General features: G+C 37.1%; 1 protein-coding gene across 1 annotated transcript in view; it reads left to right on the forward strand.

The window, feature by feature from the left end:
- The window catches only part of FAF1 (Fas associated factor 1), a 303539-nt gene that overhangs the window by 197521 nt on the left and 93535 nt on the right, over window positions 1–12483 (forward strand). The window contains exon 13 of the mRNA XM_084787058.1: window positions 2833–2987. Coding sequence (XP_084643184.1) covers window positions 2833–2987 — 155 coding nt within the window. The remainder of the gene's footprint in view (window positions 1–2832; window positions 2988–12483) is intronic.

Raw genomic sequence — 12483 nt, forward strand, 5'->3', positions numbered from 1 at the left:
ATGTGGGTTTTTCTCTAACTAAACACTTTCCTAAAGTTTCCTTGTGGAAAAATAATGAAGTCATCTCAGAGTTTTTAAAGAATTTTTATTTCTTTTTCACCGTCTGCATTCGCTTGTCTTCTCAGCATGGATGTTTAATCTTCCTAGGCTTTGTGAATTGGCCCAAATGAATAAGTGGTGAGCTGTCTCTCTAGGAGCTAGAGGCTTATTCTAAGGGCCTAATCACTGAGTAAACACATCTTTGCCCTCCCTCTCACAACTGCGATATAATAGTGGAGATTCTAGCACAGTAACCTGGATATTGCAGGGACCCATGCTTTGAAATGCAGAATGCCTGATCCTCCAAAACAGACAGTGCCTGGTCTCCGCCTGCCTCTTTCTTCTTTTTAAAATTAAATATTGCCGAAGAGATGCTTTTCTTATTGCTTGATATTGTGCGTTAGTGCCCTGGATTTCCAAGTTTGGTTTCAGTCAACACTGTCAGCTGCACTTAGAGGGAACCCTGCGTGTTGGGTGTCTTAGTAACCTCTTGGGCACATATGTGTTTGGTTTGGGAGAACATTTAAATTAAATCAGTGAGAGAGCAATGCAAATCACTAATCTCTTTCCCAAAGTCTAAATGTTCCTTTGCAGTGTTCTTGAGAGGAATAAGCATTTTAAAGATTTCGCTATTGCTATTGTTTGATTAGAAATCTGCTGATTTTAAAGTGGACAGCTCTCTTGTTCCCACTCTCATTAAATGTAGTTGCTGAGATACGATCAAGACGAATTAGAGGTTGACATCCCTCTGTCTATTCAGCTAGAAAGCTAAGAAGAGGCGCCCTGAATTTGTTAGTGCAGCCTGGTTCACGTTTCTTCTCTGAAGCCAGAGATTCTTGATTCACTTAATAAAAAACAGATTTAGCATTTATCTTTGACATTTGGTGTCTTTTTTGCCAGGGGGCCGTGGTTAAGATCAGTACTGAAGTTTATTCCATCTAACAGGCTGGGACCTATGCTAGTCTATGGCTGCAAAGAAGACTGAGAGGCCCGGTCCTGGCCCTTGAGAGACTTTGTCTAGAGGGGAAACTTGTAAACAATTATAATACTAATGGGGAGAACTAGGAGCCAGCCAGAAAAGGAAGCTCTTAACTCTGACTGAGGGTATTAAGGGGGGCTCATAAAAGCATTTGCCTTGAGCCTTTAAGGAGGAGTGGAATTTGCCAGATAAGTATCTCTCCAACAATGTGTCTGATTACAAACTTCCTAGAAGCCCAGTTACTGTTATCCATAGTCCTCAACAAAAGTGAAGGATCCCTTAGACTTTTCTGTTCATCGTTTTATTGCCTATGTTTCCTGCTGGGTCTGACACAAGGGGAATTTGAACAAATGCTTATTGAATGAAAGAATAAATGAATTAACACCTAGAATTGTGGTAGGATCAGCCAAGCTATTTCCAGTCACATGCTGTCTCTGAGGCTCTGCTCACTTAGGCCAGGCACATTTGCCCTCTCTGCATCACACAAGTACTCGCACATACCTCTTGGTTCTAGAGTGCTTCCGACTTCCCTGCTACTACTCTAGTAGCAGAGAGAGCCCTAGACCTAGGCTCAGACAATCTAGGTTCCAATTGTAGCTGAATTTCTTACTGACTACGTGAAGTTGAGATAAGTCATTCCTAAACTTGAATTTCCTCATATGCTAATGAAGTTCTGAGTACCTGTGTCATGGGTGCATCCTGGAGATTTGTGTAAATGATAATTGCAAAAGTAAGAGTGTATCCTGTTTATGATAGATGATTTTGGAATATTCTGCCTATCTAGTTAGTCTCATCTGATACAAAATTGTGCCTTGAAGAAAGAAGCTTCACGATTCTTTTCTGTTATTTTTATAATCTAAGTTCTTAATCAGTATTGTTGCAAGCATCAGCCTTCCACCAGCCTGACCCTTCTGTTTAGACACTTCCCTTTGTTGAGAATCCCGTGCGGCACAGTTTTATTTACTATCATCACATCCTTATTTAATGTGAAAAGAAAGAGCTCCACGTTTCTTTGAAATCTTTCTTTGGCAGATTTCACAAAGAAGTTTATATTCTTATGAATGAATGTCTTCCTTGTTATATGTATTCCCTGCCATAAAATTTTATCTTTCTTTTTCCTGATAGCTGTACACTCGGCACTAAGAAGTTAGTGAACAAATATTTAGGTCTTTTCATTGTTGTCATTGTAACACTAATGCACTACAAATTATCTTGTTGAGTTTTACTTTTTAGATTTGATTATTTTATTGACTGCCAAACGACAGAAGACACTAGGATAGCAGGTGTCATTTCTCATGGACTAACTGTTTTTCTGTCATTTTTTTTTCAAATGCCAATTAAATGGTACATGCTCTTAAATAAGGATTTTAATAGAAGCACATGTTAATAAGTTTCAAATTACCAGTTGAATTGAAATTAAAGTTCATTTTAGACTTTTTCAAGTAGAACAGACTTTTCAGGGATTTTTCTATCTTAGTGAATAGTTTAGAGTAAATACAGTGTGCATTAAATATGAAAAATGTTAAATCTATTTTATTTAAAGAAAGTGCAGTTCTGTGGAAATTCTGTACAAATTAGGCTTGCACATAGAAATAGAAACTACCTACAAGCATCCTAAGCTTTTAGAGTGTAAGGACATAACATGCATTAATGCTAGTAGGTGCCCTGGGACCTCTGAAGGTAAGGTGCTCTTTTAGGGGTGCAGCATGTAGATTATTTCTGCTCTTCTGACATGGTGATCGTGCCTCTCTTGAATTCAAGAAGTCTTATTTTAGTGGATATTTTAATTGATTGGTCTTTTATCCTCTTTTCAGAGAAAGCTTCTTGCTATCTACCTCCACCATGATGAAAGTGTACTAACCAACGTGTTCTGCTCACAAATGCTTTGTGCTGAATCCATTGTTTCTTACCTGAGTCAAAATTTTATAACCTGGGCTTGGGATCTGACAAAGGACGCCAACAGAGCAAGGTAATACTGTTATTCACAAGTTATACGTTGAGCTTCTATTTAAAAAAAAAAAAAATTAAGTATTCAGTGCATTTGACTTCTCCTTATAATCATTGTGAATGTTTTCCAGCCTCAGCATTAAATTCTCTTCCATTATACTTCATTAGATAAAATCTATTATAGCTAGCACATGTAGTTATTGCCAATATGAAAGTATACTTTAATTTATAAAACCCTTCTTGAATTAAAAAATAACATGAAAACATAAAACTATTTTTGTTTTTAAGTTTGCAACAAGGCAGAGTACATTTCTAGTAAGTTGTTGATTATTTAAATAAAATCTGTGGTTTTATTATGTTCATAAAAAGCAAAGTAAGTCAATAAGTCTGGTAATACGTTTATCTAAAAAAAAAAAAAAAATAACATCAGCGAAGAAGGCAGAACATTCTGGACTACTCCAGTGGAGTTGGTAATAGCTTTACTCTAGCATATGCTAATTGATCTAATCGCTTTATTGCACACATTCTTTTGCACACAGCCAGCAGGGCATCCATATTCTCCTTAGGAAGAAAAAAAGCCTTTTATAGTTGTCAGCAAAACTTAGTTTGCTGATCCTAATATCTGTGATAAATAATTCTTCATAATCTGCCTCTAGCAGTATCCTTTCTGAAATATTTTTATCATGTTTAATTACACTCTGGTCATAACATCCTATGATGCTACTTTGGGTGTGTTAACGCAGTCATAATTACAGACTTATAAACAGGGAGGAAGATTAAACTAATTCACTTCAAAGCAAGCCTATCAGAGTTACTTAACAAGCAGTTATAGAACAATTAGCAATAATTTGGTTTGTCCTTTTAGTTTATGGCTGGCTGGAGTTTTGGTCATTATTCAGACTTAATTTATGTAATCTGAATCTGAAAAGAAAGGTAGTTCTTTCCTTAACCATGAGGCAAAAAGAATGGTAGAGCAATTTCTTCATCTAATACTTCATTTCTTTAAGCAAATGGTTAGGGAATTTCCTAGGATGACTCAGTTCTGCCTTGGAAATGTTCCCTGTTATACATAAATAAAGAACCTTTAGCACCTGTATTTGTTTAAATTAAATCAGATTATTATTCACACTCAGTTAAAGGTGATGAAAAGCAGTGCCAAAAACAGATAAAAATGCAGCATCCAAGGTCTTTCATGAAGCAAAATACACAGACTGAAGACTTGGCTAAATCTTTTGCCATTCACTGGCAGTCAGGACTCTCCTGCTTTTCTTTTATCCACAGCTCCGTGGAGAAGGAAACACTATTTCTGAACCATCTGTAGTGGCTAAGTTCAGCTGGCTACCTGCTGTCATTTTGTTCTGTCCTCCATTTAATTCCTTAGTTCCTTTTATTTTACAATGACAAAAAATTGCAGTGTAGTTTCTTTTGAAAAACAGTGTTTGAGGTTTTTTTTTTTTATGACTAGCAATCAACAGCCATGTAATTGCTTTGTTATGTTTTACTAAAGAAGTCTGTTAAGTAGCACAACTTTGATACACTAGTAATAAGAGTTTGCAGGTTACAGAGACACCTGTGGTGACCAAAGCGACAGAAGCTGCTTATTAGAAAGAGCTGGTACAGCTGTGTCCTATTAACTCCTTATGACACTTTTTAAAAAAATAAATAAAGGCTTTGTTTAACTATTTCACAGTGAATTGCAGGACTGACTGTGAAGTGTGATAGGCAGTTTCAATCCACATTTTAAAAAATGTGTCAATTATTGTCATGCAAGTAAGAAATGATACTAAAGACTGAAAATGGAAACATCTGGAAATTCAGTTTAACAAACATTGATAGAAAGTACAAACGGGGCATTGCGATGAAAGAAAATGAAACTATTTGTGGCATTTAAGAAAATTATTGTGCTTACTCAAAAGCTATTTCTGTTCATATTACATACTAAAAATGAATCTTAAATTTAGGTGTTCCATTTCTCAATATGAAAGTAGCAAATAGAATGCTGCAACTACTTTTGATTAACAGACTTGTCATTATTAAGGCAAATTGGAAAATACATATTTTATAAATACAAGATAAAATTTCATTAAAATATCTACCAAACAGCAGAAGTGGATTTCCTTTGATCTATAAAACTGTAAGATAATTAGATTGATTTGTTTCCATAGATTTCTTATTACCTATCAGATTCATTTAAATAAAATTGTTTAATTGGATTTCCTGCTGCATGATTGTTTTTCGATATTTTATATTTATCCAAAGATGTTTATTAGGAAAAATTATTGCATTATTCATTTGATTCTTTTAACATTGACTGGCAAATGTCTAGCTTTCATTCTCAATTCAGTAAAATACTGCCTGCACAAACGTTTATTGATCAGTGGGCTACATCATCAAAGGCATTAGGGCATTAGTGTGTATTACTAGAAAACTCAATTGGGAAATTTACATATGCAAAGAGAACGAGACTTTCCCATACCAGAAGGTCCATGCTGTGTTTCCTCCTAACCTAGATAAATATCTACCTGCCCACCTATCCATCTTCCTTTCTGCCATCCTATCTTCCTGCTTTCCTATCTCCTACCTAGTATAGTCCAAGCTGACCCCAAACTCAGTTGTGTGAGCCTTGGGGGTTGAACCCAGAGCTTCAATCACACTCAGAAAGCATGTTACCAACTAAGGCTAACCCTGAAGTGTGATTTCTTTCTAAATAGATAGTGAATATTTGAAAATAAATTCTTGGTAGGTTTTCTGGTCACAACACTATCTGTCCTAGTTATATAATTGTAGAGAATCCTATGCTTGTGAACTATTTAGAGTAGGTGTTTCCTTGTTAGCTTTCTGGGACTGCAACTCAATGTTAGACCTCTGGATATTGACGTCCAATATGAGAATGACCTTGATGATCAAATACTTTCTTTCTTAAGAAATACAATTAAGCACATAGAAGTGTCAGTTCTCCAGTCACAATTAACTATGAACATAGTTATATTAAAGATATATTAAAGGTATATTAAAGATAAGTGAAGGATATTGAACCACATGAATGTTTTGGTTTTTACAGATATGAGTGAGGGTGACTAATAAAAATTAATTTCCTGATTTGCCTAACAAATTTTTTTAAACTTTTTTTCTTGTAGCTAAACTGGCTGCTAACGCCTTTGGGTGTTGGATTTGCCTAGCTGAAAAATGGTTTATTAAGCATCTTATAAGATGTTTTGTATTAATTTGTACTTCTCACATCTAATATGATGCAGATAACTGCCTTAGTTGAATAACTAGGTAGATCAATCTATGTCAATTTAAAATGAATTATTATAAAATCTATATTGGATATGGAACATCCCAAATCTAAACAGACTAAACTTTAGTAGTATTGCATAGTGTCTACCTTTTCCCTTGCTAAATGTTATCTCCAAGATATTTTTAATACATTGTTTTATTAAGCACACTACTTTTTTTAAATATCTGAGAGAAAGAAATTCAGTAAGTACTTAGTAAATAAACACATGTATCCAGTTCCATCTAACAATGCTCCTTGCCATTTCAGGCTTTCATATTTAAGTGTTTTCTTAGTTGGACAATTCTATAATCTGCCTAGTTGGATTTTTAGAACCATTCTTTTTACAGAAATAAATGGAAAGCCCTTGGTAGTCTTCAGAGGTGCTAGAAGGTATAATTTCTTAACTGTCCATTTGACCAGAATTCCTCCTAGATATATAAGATACACCTATAAGTGAATGAATTAAAAGTGGCCAGATGATAGATACTAAACAAGGGAATTCCATAAATCAGTTCTAGACAAAAATTTACTCTATGTGCTTGAAAATTTTGCCTATATATGTCTGCACCAATGATATGCCTGCTGGCCATGGAAGTCAGAAGAGATTGTTAGATGCCCTGCAAGTGGAGTTAGGGATGGTTTGGAGCCACTGGCTGGGTACTGGTAATCTAACTTGGGCCCTCTGTAAGAACAACACTTCCATCTTAGCCACTAAGCCATAGCCTCATCCCCTAAAAAAATATCTTAAGAAAAAAATATAGTCCTTCATGTTTATTTACTGAGTAAATATTTACTGAGTGTTTAATATGAACCAGAATTGATGCCAAGAAGCTGAGGATGAAATACTAGACAACATGCAATACTAGGCCTCAAAAAGCAGTTAATATGCGAGATAATAACTATTCTGTAACATAAAATGTAGCACATATTTTTGTAATCTATTTCTACTTCTCCTTCCCTCCCAACCCTTATTTATTCTAATACCTTCCCACCTCCCAACACGAGGTAGCAGAAAAGAAGGTTAATGGGGAGAAGGGGCCAAGGTCTCTTCCTGCGGTTAGGGTGGGTGGGTTCTTTGGGACAGTACCAGTGTCAGTTCTCAGGATATCCAGCAATCCAGGAAACAGCAAGTGCAGCAGCAGCACAAACCAGCAGCAGCCTTCCTCCTCCTCCTCCTCCTCAGGGCGTTTTCTCAAAGTATTGTCTCTGTCTCTGGGCTCTGGTATTTATACCCTCTCAGAGTCCTTAGAGTTCAGCTATCTCAGCTGGCAAAGATCACACCCCTCTCTAAGACATCAGCTATGGACAAACTAAAAGCAGCCTTGTATCCACAGTTGGGATTAAAATAGAAACCTAACATAAGTGGGTTTCTAAAGAAACCAAAGCTTCCACTACATTAAAATGTGTCCAAAGTGTCTATAAGTGACTTTCATTGGGAGTTGCTGTGCCTCACGAGGTCTCAGGAGGACTTGAAAGAGAGGATACGTAGAACGATGACATTAAAATTCTACATTTTACTCATTCTATTCAAAGATGTGTATATTAGTAGCATTCCTAGCTTGTTGAGGTGCAGATTTTAAAAAGTGTACTGCAATTTTTAAAGCACCATAACTAAGTGTTTGGAGTGGAGTCAGTGTCTCCTGTGGGGCATGGTCTCTGTCAGCTGGTAACGGTCTGCCTCATGCAGCAGAGCCCAGAGACAGACGTGTGGCATGCAGTGGTGGCGAGTAGCATGTAGCAGTTTGCAGAGGCCAGAGATGATGCTGTGGCGGACAAAGAGAAGCCATTCAATGCAGCAAGGAGACTGTTGGCTGCATTTGCTGTTGATGGAGATTGGTATTGCCCCAGAAGAACCAAATTGACCTTAAATAGCCAAGAGAAGTAAAGGGGTCTGCGGCCCCTCTCCACTGTAACATTCTTTCTCATAACCAGGGTTAAGGAGTTGGTGCAAGGGAGGTAGAGGCTTCAATATCCCAGATAAAATAGAGTTTAAAAACAAGCATCAACATCTCTCCATGCCATTCCTGTTGCCTCAGTCTGGGTTAATGCACCTTCAATATTTTCCCATAATATTTCTAGGCTAGCTAACATTGCGTGTATTTATTCCTTTGTATGGTGTTTTCCTACTGGGTTGTCATCCCCCTGGAGTGCTATGTCTAAAATCTCATTACTTTGCACAATGCCTTTTTAAAAAACACTATATTGGTAATAAGCAAATAATCTCTTGAAGTCTCGTTAAAAAAAGTAATGGTAAGAGTGTACCACCTTGAGTAATGGCAAGAAAATTAGAAATGCTGCTGTGTCTCTAACTGTATTATCTTTCCCTGAAGCCACTAATAGGAATAATAAAACTACAGTCTTTCTTTCTCTTACAAAATAAACAATAAGAACAACAAAAATACCCTAACTTAACACTGTTTTCTACTGGCCCCAGAAGGGCATATACTATGCTCTTATGTGCCTGTGGGCCACCTGGTAAAGCACTTGACTCCCAACCTAGATGAATTCATCTAGTGGTTCCAGGACTTATTTCCTCAGCTTTTACCAAACCTCCAATATCCCAGAAGCAATTGGGCATTCAAACTGCCCCATTCTGAGATTGTACTGAACCTCCTGCAGTCTAAATATCTATGGGATGAGAATACCGGCTGGTCATGTGGTAAACCGTATACTTGGACCAAGTACATTTCATGTGAACACTGTCTGAATTACCATAAATAATTCTGTATAAAGCACCAGCATAATAAGTATTAAGGTTTTGGTTTGGTTTGGTTTCTGTTAAATCTGTTTGGATACTTGTTTGATATATGAGAATAGTGCCATGAAGGACCTCCACTCTGAATGGGTTCTAGACACATAGGAATTAATGGAGATTAATGGATATCTCCTATTCTTATCAGTAATACCCGGAGGGCAATGCTGGTATGTAACACCTTATCCTAGCAAACCTCTAGTCACTGAATTTGACTAGGGCAGTGCCAGCTAAATAGTCTGAGAATTGTGATTATTAAAAAGTTAATTCCTGGGGCTGGAGAGATGGCTCAGCAGTTAAGAGCATTGGCTGCTCTTCCAGAGGATCCGGATTCAAATCCCAGCACCCACATGGCAGCTCACAACTGTCTGTAACTCTGAGATCTGACACCTAAACATAGACATACATGCAGGCAGAACACCAATCCACATAAAATAAAAATAAATAAATTTTTAACAATTAATTACTTATGTCAGTTCGTTTAAAAAAGATGTCTTGCACAAAAGGGCAAATCAGTTATTGTACAGTATTTCTAAAGAGTGTTGAAAGTAAATACAAACTACTAGGAATTTCTGATAGTGCCCAGGCTGCCAGATTGCATGTAACACATACAACCTTGTGTTAATTTTTGTATGCACAGTTAATACAAGTGTCCACAGACATAATTCTTTTGCCTGTGGATATCAGCTTTTGAACTTCTGCCCTTGGGTTTCTGCAAACTTCCCTGTTAGCATGACAGGTACTTGTTAGCCTTAATATTCAGGTGATAGTTGTCCATATTACTTAATCTTTAGCAAGAGTTAATTGGCTTAAAGCAGTTATCATCAGTAGGTTATCTTCACCGGTATTTTCCATCTCAGTAATTAGTCATATTTGCAGTGGCTTACCCTTAATTCCAAACTCCTGGGCGGTTCATGCCTGGCTGAAGCCTAACTGATGATGTTACTCTAACTCTATGCTTCCATTTAGTCCAGCAGATGTGGCCCAGGTGCAGGGTCTGCCTGAAGACATGAGGAGTGTTCATTTCCAGCTGGTTACCTAGGAGCGGATAAGGGTTCCACAGAGTTAGGCGATAAAACAGATGAACGTGTTGTGGTCTGAGTACTGAGACTTCCAGAGAGACGTCATGCTGCACTTCCATATAATTTTCCCAAACAGTTTTATTCCCTCTGTGTAACATTTTCCTTCCAGTACTTTTAAAGGAAGTGTATTGCCATCCTAAACATCCCAGGTCAAGGGCTTAATTAATGCTTTAAAATAAAGGTTCCAAAACACCAGGAGAGTTTGTCATTTTCTCCCTGGTTTGTTTTGTGAACAGGGAGGAGAGAAGGTGAGGAGGAACCCCTCCTGTTCCATGATTACATCCTGCCCACTCATTTTCTCCTTTTCTCCTCTGCTTTTGATTTTTAGTGGCGGTCTTAACAGAATGTCAAGATCAATTTGCAGCATGGTTTAACTCAAGGTTTGCGTTCTGCCAGCAGCAATTGTCCCTGCAAACAATGCCGTGTGCTCTTGTAACTTCAGAAGCTTTTAGAAGGATCATGGCAAGGGCAGCATCTAATGACTTTATTAGGGTAGGGTTTCAAAATGGGCTCCGTAATTGTTCATATCTCTTTGTCAGCAAGTCATAATTACTGCTCAGCATTGTCCAGGAGTGCACTTGCGAGTAGTTTCCTAACAGTGCTGAAAGGAAGGGAAAGGGGCAATGGGTGAAAGGTGATGGCCTCTTACTCTTAAGAGTAAGCCAGTCTCTATGCAGATGATGCCTAAGCCATCTGTAATACATTCTTTTCTCTTTAAAAAAATTTTATATTTTAAAATATCCTTTGAAGTAATTTAAAATGACCGGTTTAAAAGCTGTTCTTAATTCCCATTTTGATACTTCCATACCACTTCCTAGTCCTATAATTACAACTGCATGACGGCACATGAATAGTATTGGACTAAAAGCATTTGTGGTAGGAAAGCTTATCTGTTGTTGATATTAATCTAATTAATATTATTCAGGGAGTATACACTTAATTCATCGTTGTCAGTAGGCAGTCTATATGAGAATTTTTGCTAGAAAAGAACAGTGCAAAAACAGTACTATTGAAATGCCAATACAAAGGCATATCACTGTAAATTTGTTTGCATGAAATCTGCTTTTGTCATGCAACATAATACTAAATTGTTCTGTGTGCTCTTTCCTCTGTGCTTTTGAATGTTTTAGTGGTACAGAATTGAAAGTATCTTCTCCTTTTCAAGATACATGAAGTCTGAGTGTAACATCAAGCCTTGGCACCTGTGTGATCTGTGGCTAAATCTTTTCTGGTTCTCTGACCACCTTTAGTATGCTTATATATAGTGTATACAAGGACTCACCTTCAGTGCCTCCTATCTGTCAGTTACTTGACCCAGTGTTTGTGTAGACTGAAAACTTGAATAACCAACTGAAACAAATTCTAAGACATTTATAAAATGAAATGTTTCAAAGTACATATGTTCCATCATGTTCTTTGCTTTACTTCTTGCTTGAAGTTGAAAAGGCATGAGATTTCCTTTAATAACTTGTCGTTATTAACTTTGTGTTGTTAAATTTTCTATTTTTAATAATTTTTTGAAAGTAAATTTACATGAATTTCCTCTTCTCTTTTCTCCTTTCAACTCCTCCCAAGCACACCTTCTTTTGTTCTTTCTCTCATTCATCACCTTTTTTAAAAATTATTGTTACACAGACACGTACACATTCATTCCTAAATATACAAATACAACTTTCTCAGTCTGTATGGTGTTACCTATGTGTATATGATCTCAGGACTGATCATTGATATTGGTAACCAGTTACGGGGCTCTTTTCCCTTGGGAAGACCATTTGCCCCACTCTCGGCATTCCCCAATTGCTTACAGTTCTTTGTCTATGGCTGAGATGCCCACAAGCTTTCCCACCCTTGCATGCTAGTGTATCCACTGCTGCCATTACAGCTAGCCAAAGTGGAGAGAACAAGAAGTTGCGTGGTCCCCAAGTGCACACCAGTGGAATAGGAAGTTTGTGTCTCCGAGAAGTGTCAGAGAGACTACATTCATGAAGCCTCTTATTTGTTCATTTGCTTGCTTATTAAAAACAGAGTTTTACTAAAAGCCCTTGTAGCCCTTACAGAACAGAAACTTGTTATAAAGATCACAAGCATGGCCTGGAACTCTCAGTGACCTGCCTGCCTCTGTCTCCTGAGTGCTGAAATGAAATGCATTATCACATTTGGCTTCACTATTAATCAATTTTTTATTTATAGTTGTTCCTGGAGGAATTTTACTAATCATAGGTTCTATATAATTGAAAATAATTGCTAGTATTAAGTCAACCAGAGGAGTTATAAAAGAAACATGTTAATTCAACCAATAAAATTATATGGAAACTGGGTTCTCTTACATTTTGTCCAGTGTTTGCTTGTCAGTCAGTGTAGACTGGCCTATAATATGGTCAGTGGGTAGAGGCACTAGGTATGC

This window comes from Acomys minous (genome assembly GCF_964271855.1).
Source record: "Acomys minous genome assembly, chromosome: 6".
NCBI lineage: Eukaryota > Metazoa > Chordata > Mammalia > Rodentia > Muridae > Acomys > Acomys minous.